This window comes from Felis catus, chromosome C2 (genome assembly GCF_018350175.1).
Source record: "Felis catus isolate Fca126 chromosome C2, F.catus_Fca126_mat1.0, whole genome shotgun sequence".
Taxonomy (NCBI): domain Eukaryota; kingdom Metazoa; phylum Chordata; class Mammalia; order Carnivora; family Felidae; genus Felis; species Felis catus.
Window position 1 is genome coordinate 157422576 of NC_058376.1, and position 13326 is coordinate 157435901.

The 13326-nt window shown below is 40.3% G+C and overlaps 1 protein-coding gene across 18 annotated transcripts in view; it reads right to left on the reverse strand.

Moving 5' to 3' along the window:
- ANO10 (anoctamin 10) overlaps nucleotides 1–13326 on the reverse strand; it is a 287855-nt gene that overhangs the window by 220497 nt on the left and 54032 nt on the right. For 17 of the 18 annotated variants that reach the window (XM_023260817.2, XM_045037974.1, XM_045037973.1 and 14 more), the window contains exons 2-4: nucleotides 7957–8109; nucleotides 4613–4810; nucleotides 2875–3009 (exon numbers count right to left, since the gene is read on the reverse strand). In XM_023260817.2, coding sequence (XP_023116585.2) covers nucleotides 2875–3009; nucleotides 4613–4810; nucleotides 7957–8095 — 472 coding nt within the window. In that variant the 5' untranslated portion in view covers nucleotides 8096–8109. Of the gene's footprint in view, nucleotides 1–2874; nucleotides 3010–4612; nucleotides 4811–7956; nucleotides 8110–9570; nucleotides 9602–13326 lie in introns of all 18 variants that reach the window. The other variant, XM_023260814.2, reaches the window with a different exon arrangement.

The window sequence follows — 13326 nt, forward strand, 5'->3', positions numbered from 1 at the left end:
AACAAAAGGAAATCAAAGGCATCAAAATTGGCAAAGATGAAGCCAGGCTTTCACTTTTTGCAGATGACATGATATTATACATGGAAAACCCGACAGACTCCACCAAAAGTCGGCTAGAACTGATACATGAATTCAGCAAAGTTGCAGGATACGAAATCAACGTACAGAAATCAGTTGCATTCTTATACACTAATAATGAAGCAACAGAAAGACAAAGAAACTGATCCCATTCACAATTGCACCAAGAACCATAAAATACCTAGGAATAAACCTAACCAAAGATGTAAAAGATCTGTATGCTGAAAACTATAGAAAGCTTGTGAAGGAAATTGAAGAAGATACAAAGAAAAGGAAAAACATTCCGTGCTCATGGATTGGAAGAATAAATATGGTTAAAATGTCAATACTACCCAAAGCTATCTACACATTCAATGCAATCCCAATCAAAATTGCACCAGCATTCTTCTCGAAGCTAGAACAAGCAATCCTAAAATTTGTATGGAACCACAAACGACCCCGAATAGCCAAAGTAATATTGAAGAAGAAGACCAAAGCGGGAGGCATCACAATCCCAGACTTTAGCCTCTACTACAAAGCTGTAATCATCAAGACAGCATGTTATTGGCACAAAAACAGACACATAGACCAATGGAATAGAATAGAAACCCCAGAACTAGACCCACAAAAGTATGGCCAACTAATCTTTGACAAAGCAGGAAAGAACATCCAATGGAAAAAACACAGTCTCTTTAACAAATGGTGCTGGGAGAACTGGACAGCAACATGCAGAAGAATGAAACTAGACCACTTTCTTACCCTATTCACAAAAATAAACTCAAAATGGATGAAGGACCTGAATGTGAGACAGGAAACCATCAAAACCCTAGAGGAGAAAGCAGGAAAAAACCTCTCTGACATTGGCCACAACAATTTCTTACTTGACGTGTCTACAGAGACAAAGGAAGCAAAAAGCAAAAATGAACTATTGGGACCTCCTCAAGATAAAAAGCTTCTGTACAGCAAAGGAAACATTCAACAAAACCAAAAGGCAACAGATGGAATGGGAGAAGATATTTGCAAATGGCATATCGGATAAAGGCTTAGTATCCAAAATCTATACAGAATTTATCAAACTCGACACCCAAAAAACATATTATCCAGTGAAGAAATGGGCAGAAGACATGAATAGACACTTCTCTAAGGAAGACACCCAGATGGCCAATAGGCACATGAAAAGATGCTCAACGTCACTCCTCATCAGGGAAATACAAATGAAAACTACACTGAGATACCACCTCACGCCGGTCAGAGTGGCTAAAATGAACAAATCAGGAGACTATAGATGCTGGAGAGGAAGGATGTGGAGAGACTGGAACTCTTAGGTACTGTTGATGGGAATGTAAAAGGGCACAACTGCTATAGAAAACAGTATAGAGGTACTTCAAAAAATTAAAAATAGCAATACCATGTGACCCAGAAATTCCACTTCTGGGTATATACCCAAAATAATTGAAAGCAGGACCCTGAAGGGATATTTGCACACCCATGTTCATAAAAGGATTATTCTAAATAGAAAAAAGGTGGAGACAACCCAAGGGTCCACTGACGGATGAGTAAACAAGCAAAACGTGGCATACACGTGTATACACACACACACACACACACACACACACACACACACACACACACACTGGAATACTATTCAGTCTTTAAAAAGAAGGAAATTCCAACATATGCTACAACATAGACGAACTTAGCAGACAATGCTAAGTGAAATAAACCAGTCACAGAGAGAGAAATACTGTATGATTCCACTCATTTGAGTAGTCACAACCATAAAGACAGAAAGTAGAAAGGTGGCTGCTTGGGCAGGGGGCCAGGGGAGAAGGCAGAGTGATTGTGTAATGGATACAGAGTTTCAGTTTTACAAGATGGAAGGAGCTATGGAGAGGCATGGTGAGGACAGTGTACAATATTCTAAATATATTTAATACCAGTGAAAATCTTTAAATTTTTTATCTTCAATCTTTAAATTTTATGTTATGTGCACTTTATCACAATAAGAGAAAGAGAGTTAAGAGACACAACCACCATACAAAATGGGTGATCTATGACTGGACCTTGGTTTGAACAAACCAACCCTAATATATATTTGATGACAACAGGGAAAATTTGAACGTGGACTGCTTCCCAGGGATCTGTCCCACTGGGTGAAGCCTGGAAGGTAGTATTAAACTGACTAGAGAACACAGTAGCTTACATGCTTAAAGTATATTTGGGCAGCAAAAATGCTCTGAGGCCTTGCCACCCTGGGGGGTGGGGGGAGGAGGCAGACTTGGAATTACACACTGTAGTGAGCACTTTATCTGCAAACTAGTATTCTCTTTCAAATGGGATGACAGAAAAACACAAAATTGCAAGCTGCTGATCTGCATTCAGGTATCATGTCACTCTGTGACCCTTCCTAAGCCTTGTTCCCATGTGCTCACCCACTGAAAGGGGAGGAGATGGAAAGAGGGCTCCAGGAAAAGACAATGCCTCCCATTTTCACTCCTCATCTGGGCATAATGTAAACTTTGCTAATCTGTATTGAGTAATACGCATATGTGTTCACACCCAATTTTAAGCAAACCAAATGCTGCGAGATCTTGGTAAATAAGTAGCAAACCACACAGAACAAATACATTGATCTAAAGGTACAATATAACGAAGCTCTAATGGCAAAAGGCATGTTCATGAGAATATGTTATTATAAAGTTCTATATGTTTTTCAGTAAGAAAACAACAAAGCTTCTTTAACTTGTTATTCATCCACTAAGCAAAAACAACTGCATCAGAACATGTGTCCGTGAAGTGGCTGATAGCATGACTTACATAACGACTTTCCTGGATACAGCTTTGCCTGGGGGTAGCCAGGGATCATCTTTTCATCTCTGGCTCTAAGATTTTCGAGTTCATGTTTGATAATGAATTGACATTCTGCCATCGTGAGGAAGTCATCATTGTCATCTAAATGAGGACAAAAAATTTCCAGTTATTTTCTCATGACGGCCAAAATAAAATTAATAAGATTCAAATAACCTGGGGTTATAGAAATGAGGACATAAACAATAAATAAATAACACAAGGAGTAAGCAAAGTATAAAACTCCTAAATTAAATAGAACATAAAGCGCCTTTTTATAAGAGTAAATTACCGTTTGCCTTCACATAATACAATCCTTCAGTCACTGTACGATGGCTCCCCCTTATCCAGGGTTTTGCTTTTTGCAGTTCGTTGCCTGCATCAGTCATGGTCCAGAGGTGATGACCCTCCTTCTGCCCTATTGTCAGAAGGTCAGTGGTAGCCTGATACCACGTTGCAATGCCTAGTTCATTCACCTCACGTCGTCTCAGCAGGCAGGAGCTGAATCATCTCACATCATCACAAGAAGACCAGTGCATACAGTAATATAAGGTACTTTGAGAGAGACCACATTTGAGCCATTTTTCTTACAGCAGATTATTACCATTGTTCTATTTTAGTATTGTTGTTGTTGATCTCTTACTGTGTCTGGTTCATAAATTAAGCTTTACCACAGGTATGCACATATAGGAAAAAACACAGCCCATACAGGGCCCAGTACTGTCTGCTATCTCAGGTATCCGCTGAGAGTCTCGGAATGAATCGCCCACAGCTAAGGGGAGCGAGGGACTACGGTCCTAGTTCTTATATAACAGGGTGCAAATATCCAAATGGCAGACACCTGCTTGATCTCATTTAAGGCCAATGAGCAGAATTCGAACACTATCCTAACTAGGGATGGAACTGAAGTTTGCCTACATGACAAATTCTCCTCCTTCAAACTCTTCAGCCCAGGTTGTCCCTTCTGGAGTTGAATATTCCTCCCATAAAATTGGGGGAAGACAGTCTGATAAGAAAACAGCGCTGTTTTTTGACAGGCGAATCCTCTTAAATGAGGTGATTTTTTACCATTATCATTTATGCTAATAAAGCATAAAGATATAAAAATCCAGAGTGACTCTGAAGAAGCCTAATCACATCTTCTAACTCCAAAGCCCTGGAAGGGACCAGTTTATTCTGAAGCCAAACTCCCACTCTGACCTCATAGCCACCTTGGCTTTCTCAGTTCTTTCCAGAAACCACTCTCTTCTGGAACGGGCTATGAGGCCAGAACAGAACGAGGTACTCTACCAGGAAATGGCAATTCTAGAATACTGAACTACTGCATTTCTCATTATAACATTTTTCTCTATCAAGCTAGTGAACATACACCATTCTAATAATTAGAACAGAATAACAGTGATAAGTTACATTTGTCACCCTAATTTCTGTTCATCTATTCCACGGATCACAAAGGAAGGTCCATGGGCCATATTTTATAAGCAAATTTTAGTGGAGCACAGCTGCACCCGTTCATTTCTTACAGTCGAGGGCTGCTTTTGCTTTACAAGGATAGTGTCGAGTAACTGCGAGAGGACGTATGGCCCACACGGCCTAAAATATTTACTATTTGGCCTTTTACTGAAAATGTTTGTTGACCCCTGATCTACTGATCAAAAACTTATTTGTGAGATAAAATGATTCTGACAGAAACAATCTTGGGACTCACCATCAAAATCTTTGAAGTTATATCGGGTTCCATACGTGAAGGCTCTCATAGTGTTATCATTACACTCTTTTACCAGACCCATTGCTTCCGCACCCAGTAACAATGTAATCTTGGAGGCACCGACAAGATATAAGTTCTGATTTTCTAGTGTTTCTTTCTCATATTTATTTAACAATGGTCTAAACAGCAGCTGGGCACCTTCAAAAACAAAAGATAAGCACAATCTCAGAAAAGTTTCAAGAACGAAAACATTCTAAGTATTGTTTCTAGTTTGATATAAGGAAAATGTATTAACGATTCAAATATATCTCCCAAATAGATAAGAACTACACATAAGTCAAGTTCCTTCAGAAAATGCCTTCTAGCTTCCCATGTTTCTGCTACGAAGTCTGATCCTTATATACGTGTTATTATTATATACGTGACCTTTTTTCCTTTTCTCTTGAAGTTTGTAGTATCTTCTCCATTCCCAGGGTTCCAGAACTTCCCAATGACAGGCCTCTTCATTTACAGTGCTGGGCACGAGGTGGGCCCTTTCCAGCTGAAAAAGCATGGCATCAACCTTGAGTTTTCCTCAGATGATTTCTTCTCCTTTTCTTCCATTCCCTTTCTAGAACTCCTTTTATTCAGATGTGTACCTCTTGGACGAGTCCTCTAACTTCCTTATTTTTTCTCTGTCAAATTTTCCAATTCTGTAACTTTTTGCTCTACCTTCTGGTAGGTTTTATCAAAATTACCTTCTCACCCTTTGACTGAGTTTTTAAACTCTGCTTTCATATTTCCACTTTCTAAGAGCTTTTTTCCTAAATGAATATTTTACAGCATCCAACTCTTGATTTATAGAATGTTCTACCTTCTCATAACTGAGAGTTGAGTTTTTAATTTCCTCTTGGTTTTTGTCTGTTTGTTTTAGTTTAGCTTTCTCTTTCATGTTAGGGATTTTCCTCAGATGTTTGGTGATCTTTTATTGTATGCGCATGTTTAAGAAAGGTGTTCCAACAGGGTACGGTGAACTTCTGAAGGTCTAGATGCAGTTCATTAAAGAGGGCCTTTCATGCACAGTCATCTGGCCAGGTCATTTTCCATGGGCAACTCTCTGATTTCTGCACCTTGGGTTATTTTGCCTTTGGTTATTTTGTCTTTGACTCTGACTCTGGTCGGAGTCCCCAGGAAAGATTATTCAATCTGCTTCCTAGATGATTGATTCTAGCTAATATTTTGGATCCTAAATTAGGTATGAGATTCGTGGGGTGGAGGACAGGGGTAATACTACTCAGTTATTATCCTATTTTCAGTACAGAATCTCTGTTTTCAACTGTGCATAAATCCCCCATTACAAAATCCAAGCATCTGACCCTCTGCAGAGAATAATTCCCAGTCTTCTGCTCCGATGGTAGAATACAGAAGGGATCAGGGGGGCTAACTATTTCTCAAATGGATCTTGGCCGATTCTTTTTCCTTTTTCTCGGTAGCACTTACTTCTGCCTCCACAGGTCTCTACAGTCACTAATACCTAAGTCTTTAGAAGTCTTCAGTCTGCAGTATAAACCAAACTGTACCTCAACTTGTACCCCTGCCAGCTTCAGCTTTGGCTTTGTCAAATCTGAGAAGTTATTCACCACTCATCCACCTGTTTTCTGGCTTCCAAAATGGTGCTGCTGTTATATTCTTTCCTTTCTTCTTTGTCCACCTGGACTTATTATCTTTTTTAAAAGATCCTTTTATTGTCATTTCAATAGGAGTTTAGAAGAGAGTAAAAGTAAACATGAATGTTGAACCTACTACCCTTACCTGAAAGATGAGGATGCTTTTTTGGAATGTTCTTTTTTGCTTTCCCAACAGTAGAAAGATGCCCGCTGCTTCCCCATTCTTGTGTGTCTTTGTGTGTCTGTTCCACACAAGGAACAGAGAAGACTGGGAATACACGAAAGTCCCTCACTCTTAGGCACAACAAAAGCTCTTCCATCACAGGAATTTTAAAGAAGGGACCCAGGGGCGCCTGGGGGGCTCAGTCAGTTAAGCGTCCAACTTCAGCTCAGGTCATGATCTCACGGTTCATGGGTTCGAGTCCACTTCAGGCTCTGTGCTGACAGCTCAAAGCCTGGACCCACTTCAGATTTGTCTCCCTCTCTATCTACCCCTTCCCCTCTCACACTCTGTCTCTCTCTCTCTCTCTCTCTCTCTCTCTCTCAAAAATAAATAAACATTTAGGGGCGCCTGGGTGGCTCGGTCGGTTAAGCATCCGACTTCGGCTCAGGTCATGATCTCACAGTCCGTGGGTTCGAGCCCCGCGTCGGGCTCCGTGCTGACCGCTCAGAGCCTGGAACCTGTTTCAGATTCTGTGTCTCCCTCTCTCTCTGCTCCTCCCCTGTTCATGCTCTGTCTCTCTCTGTCTCAAAAATAAATAAATGTTTAAAAAAAAAATTTAAATAAATAAATAAACATTTAAAGAAAGAACGAATGAACGAACAAACTCCAATCCAGTGAAACACCTCTGATTTTAGTAAGCAGGTACTCTCGTTTTCAAGTTTTCTTTTGGCTTGGTTGTTTCCAAAAAATCAAAAATCCCACTATGATTCAAGGTTTCATTTTTAAGAAAGCACTTCAGTTTACAGTCAAAATCTTAAAAAAAAAAAAAAGTCTAAGTTGTATTCAGTGTTTGGAGACTTGGTGAAGTTTCAGGTATTGTTTTGTACAGTTTTATGAAGCGTTTCCTCATGTAAAATGTCCTCCACTCTTTCCCCCAGATGTAGACCCCCTTTTGCCCTTTGGGAGAGGGCTAAACTTTGGCTTCTCCTATAAAGTCATCCCTTTCCATCCTGAAAAGCATCACCAAGGGTCTCCTCTTTCTTCCCTTTCCTCTTCCAGCTAGTTTACAAACAATTCACTCCGAACTATCGTGCACTGCTTTGTAACAGCTCTCTCTTTTTGTTTTTGTTGTTGTTGTTCTGTTACTTCAGTTTCCAGAAATCCACATTCAGTCTCCTTACACCGACAGTAACAGTCACAGTAACGTTCTTTCAGGCAGGGACCGTATTAATCTCTCTCTTGGCACCGTATCTGACACACAAATAGATACTTGTCCACTCATCTGATAAATACTGACCTACTGTGCACCAGGCAGTGTACTAGGCACAGCATTTATAGCTGTGAACAAAATCACACTCGTGCTGCTTACAGTCTAATGCTGACTTAGATTCCCTTTCAAGTCCAGATAAATAATAAAGAGCAAAGAAATGGATATTAATTTTAGAAATATATCAAGGAAAAAACTGTAAAACATTTGAAAATACATTTTTAGTCACTGATCATGACTAAGTCTGAGTAATATTTGTTTTACTTGCCTCCATCTTCCTTTTTAGAGATAATTCTGTTTTTCAGCCATTCTTTGGTTTCTTCTTTGACATCCTGAGCAAGTTCTAGGACCACCAAAGGTGTGAAGGAACTCTCACAAGTATCCAAAGCTGATAAGGTCACTTTCATCTTTTACAAATGTGCTGAAATTAAAATAAAATAAAAAGCACATGGGTTATAATGGAAAAGTGAAATATATGGAAACATATAAAAAAATATGTATTTGTATTTTCTGCTAATTACACCTAATTCTGGGTCCCAGGAGAAAGGAAAATTTCTCATGATCCAGATGGACATGAGACAGGCTCAACCAATGGTTGAAAGCACATGTGTGAGCCAGGCCCATACAAAGTCAGGGGGAACATCATCCTTTCCCATAGGCAGCTCAGAACACGGCAGGGAGGACATCAGATAAGGGAAGGACAAAAAGTGTAAAACACACTGCCACACAGGAAGAGTTAGAAAGTATTTACAAAAGATCTGACACCTGAACAGGGTTTAGAGGAATGAACAGGAATTTGCTGGCGAGACTTGGATGGCATTCTACGTAGAAGAAACAGTATTTCTGTACAAAATAGAGAGGAAAAATAGCCAGCAGAATCAGAGACACACAAGTGATTAGGTGTGGCTACAGCACCACCTGTGTGTGTAGGGGTGGGGGGTGCAGGATGGGAATGAGCAGGTATCTAACCAGGGACCGTGACTACAAAGGAACGGGGCTTTGTCAAATAAGCGATGGGAGTCATCAGTTCAGTAGGAGCAGGGAATTGACCTGGTCCGAGTTCATGCTTAGGTATGGAGTTGAAGTCCCCGGTATCAGCTTCCCTTCCTAGTTTCTCTTTCTCAGGAATATCATCTTTATCTCCATTTCCACGCTTGAAAAGTACTCTGGTCAACTTGGATATCCACAAATGGCATCAGTCACTAAGGCCTAATGGCCTCCCTCTAAAATGTTTCTCGTGTGAATCTCTCTAACCCAGTGATTCACAGCAGAGACAATTTCCAGACTTTAGACTTACTTATTCTAACTTTGTACTTGACGTGGGTTTTAATGACTCCAAAGTACAAGTGCAAATCAATTCTTGGGAATAATCACAAAAGGAATGACCAACACCACAGAACAGCCTTCCATTCTTTAGGGTGAATTATGATCTTGCAACAAGCAGATCAAACAGACCTAGGTTATCTGGCTTAGACTGATAAGTTTTTCTCTTACTCCAGCACAGCATAAATCAACGCTGGATTCACATCATGGCACAAATGCTTCAGGAATGCTATTATAAAATAACAGCCGGGGCGCCTGGGTGGCGCAGTCGGTTAAGCATCCGACTTCAGCCAGGTCACGATCTCGCGGACCAGGAGTTCGAGCCCCGCGTCGGGCTCTGGGCTGATGGCTCGGAGTCTGGAGCCTGTTTCCAATTCTGTGTCTCCCTCTCTCTCTGCCCCTCCCCCGTTCATGCTCTGTCTCTCTCTGTCCCAAAAATAAATAAAAAACGTTGAGAAAAAAAAAATTTAAAAAAATAAAATAAAATAACAGCCAAATCCAAAGTGGGCGTGCCAGGCTCTATGAAGGTAACAAGATCAAAACGGGCCTCAGCACTCACCTCCTAACAGCTAGTCATGTGGTCAGGAACTCTACAGAATGAAAGAATGATAAAAATTAGCCATTAGAGCTATAGGAACTCAGAACACTTAATGTACAAAAGTTTCCATCAAGAAAAAGAGGCATGTTCTACACAGGGAAATAATGTGTAAAATCAATGACATTAAGAATAGACAGAGCAGACAGAGCAGGACCAGAGCAGAGAGGGCAACATTTTGTGAGTTGTGACCATTTAAGGATAAGGAATGCTACAGTTCGCATCTGCTCCAATGCCCAGAATGGAGTCACTGTTGGTTTCTGAGCAGAGAATCAGCTATGTGTCAGAGTGAGATGAATCTCCATAGGTAGATTTAGGGGGCAGAATATGAATATTCTTTCAACTCTCCTGAACTTCTGAAATTTTTCAGAACAAAAAGTTGAGGAAAATGGTTAATGTACCAGTATACTACAGGGGCTTACGCATTGTCATCTTTTAAATGGAAAGATCAAATACAACGAACATTTAAGACATGCTTATTTTTAGTCATGCTGTGATAAGAGTCTGAAGGTACAAAAGTAAGTAAGGTCCCCATCTTGCTTCTAGGGAGCTCACAGTCTTACAGCAGAAGCATCAGATCATTCTAACAGGAGGCCTGAAACAATAGCAGAAACCGTCTGGGGCAGGGCAGCCTGAGGAGGCGGGATTAACCTTCTGGGAAGGGAGGCTGAGAACCCGTAGCCTTCAACTCGGAAAAGGTCCACAGATAACTGTGAGGTCTCTGACCTGGAACATGGGAAAGAGGAAGTAAAGAGCCAGCTGAAAAGGAATGGTTAGGTTAAGGGCACAACCCACAGTTCAGCAGGGTGTGTGTGGACACATGTCAAAGGTGTCAGTTTCCTGGCATTTACGCATTGCCTAACGTCGGTATAAAAGGCCCACCGTATTCCCAACTTCCAGACCATACAACACTCTTTCTGAGACACTAAATGCAGGTTTCAGTTCCAAACACGTGTAGGAGCACCAGCAAGAAATACATAAAAAATATTTGCTCACTGATTTATTCTCATTTGAGATACTATATGCCCTTCATGACTCGACACAACCTTCACAAGATTTCCAAGATCCTACAGACAAAAGTGTCACCATCTCTGACATCCAAAGAGTTCCTAGAAATCAACAAAAAAATACGAAACCTGAAATCACAAGTCACAAAAGAAGAAACAGAAGCAGCCAACACACACTTTGAGAAGATGTTCAAACATACCAATAAAAGAAATGTAAAGTAAGTATAAGATGCCTTTCCCTTTTCAGGTTTGCTGAAGTTGAAAGGTGGACGGAACCTAGTTCTGGCACAGGTGTAGAAAATCGGGCATTTTCACGCACAGCTGACAGATGTTGTAATTTGATGCCATCTTGCCAGAAAGCAGAGTGGCAGTATGAAAAATAATATTAAATACGCTTACCATTCAACACAACAACGCCATTTCTAGGAATTCATGCCAAGGAGACAATAAAATAGAATATATGTACAGTGGAAGTCATTACAACTTCCTTTTTTTCCTCTCTCTCTTTCTCATTTACTTTGGGTTTAGTTATGGCAAAGAAATAAAAAAGACACAACGTATACAACCTGAAAGTCCAACAAGAGGACACTGGCGAAACACATAAAGTATTTACGTGTCACAGCCATACAACAGAACCGTCAACACTAGGGTGCAGATGCAACTATATTAACATGGAGAACGTTTCATTATGCATTGTAAGATTTAAAAAAAGCGCAAAACAAGACCCCATTTACGGATATGTACAATCCATCCTAATATCAAAATGACAACAACACTAGGTAACTTTGGGTTTTGGAAGTATGTGGGTGCTTAGGAATTTGTCCATTTCTTCCAGGTTGTCCAGTTTGTTGGCATGATTTTTCATAGCATGCCCTGATAATTGCTTGTGTTTCTGAGGGACTGGTTGTAATAATTCCATTTTCATTCATGATTTTATCTATTTGGGTCATCGCCCTTTTCTTTTTGAGAAGCCTGGCCAGAGGTTTATCAATTTTGTTTATTTTTTCAAAAAACCAACTCTTGGCTTCATTGATCTGCTCTACTGTTTTTTTAGATTCTATATTGTTTATTTCTGCTCTGATCTTTATTATTTCTCTTCTTCTGCTGGGTTTAGGCTGTCTTGGCCGTTGTGCTTCTATTTCCTTTAGGTGTGCTGTTAGATTTTGTATTTGGGATTTTTCTTGTTTCTTGAGATAGGCCTGGATTGCAATGTATTTTCCTCTCAGGACTGCCTTCGCTGCATCCCAAAGCGTTTGAATTGTTGTATTTTGATTTTCATTTGTTTCCATATATTTTTTAATTTCTTCTCTAATTGCCTGGTTGACCCATTCATTCTTTTTTTTATTAAAATTTTTTTTTTCAACGTTTATTTATTTTTGGGACAGAGAGAGACAGAGCATGAACGGGGGAGGGGCAGAGAGAGAGGGAGACACAGAATCAGAAACAGGCTCCAGGCTCGGAGCCATCAGCCCAGAGCCTGACGCGGGGCTCAAACTCACGGACTGCGAGATCGTGACCTGGCTGAAGTCGGACGCTTAACCGACTGCGCCACCCAGGCGCCCCTGACCCATTCATTCTTTAGCAGGGTGTTCTTTCCAGACTTTTTCTTGTGATTGATTTCAAGCTTCATAGCATTGTGGTCTGAAAGTGTGCATGGTACGATCTCAATTCTTTTATACTCATGAAGGGCTGTTTTGTGACCCAGTATGTGATCCATCTTGGAGAATGTTCCATGTGCACTCAAGAAGAAAGTATATTCTGTTGCTTAGGGATGCAGAGTTCTAATATCTGTCAAGTCCATCTGATCCAATGTATCATCCAGGGCCCTTGTTTCTTTATTGATCCTGTGTCTAGATGATCTATCCAATGCTGTAAGTGGAGTATTAAAGTCCCCTGCAATTACCACATTCTTATCAATAAGGTTGCTTATGTTTGTGATGAATTGTTTTATATATTTGGGGGCTCCCATATACGGCCCATAGACATTTATAATTGTTAGCTCTTCCTGACGGATAGACCCTGTAATTATTATATAATGCGCTTCTTCATCTCTTGTTACAGCCTTTAAAGTCGAGTTTGTCTGATACAAGTATGGCTACTCCAGCTTTCTTTTGACTTCCAGTAGCATGATAGATACTTCTCCATCCCCTCACTTTCAATCTGAAGGTATCCTCAGGTCTAAAAGAGTCTCTTGTAGACAGCAAATAGATGGGTCTTGTTTTTTCACCCATTCTGATACCCTATGTCTTTTGGTTGAAGCAGTTAGTCCATTTACATTCATTGTTATTATTGGAAGATATGGATTTAGAGTCATTGTGATGTCTGTAGGTTTCATTCTTGTAGTGATGTCTCTGGTACTTTGTGGTCCTTGCAACATTTCACTCACAGAATCCCCCTTAGGATCTCTTGTAGGGATGGTTTAGTGGTGATGAATTCCTTCAGTTTTTTTTGTTTGGGAAGACCTTTCTCTCTCCTTCTATTCTGAATGACAGACTTCCTGGATAAAGGATTCTCAGCTGCATATTTTTTTCTGTTCATCACATTGAAGATTTCCTGCCATTCCTTTCTGGCCTGCCAAGTTTCAGTAGATAGATCTGCCACTAGTCTTATCGGTCTCCCTTTATATGTTAGAGCGTGTTTATCCCTAGCTGCTTTCAAAATTTTCTCTTTATCCTTGTATTTTGCCAGTTTCACTATGATATGTCACGCAGAA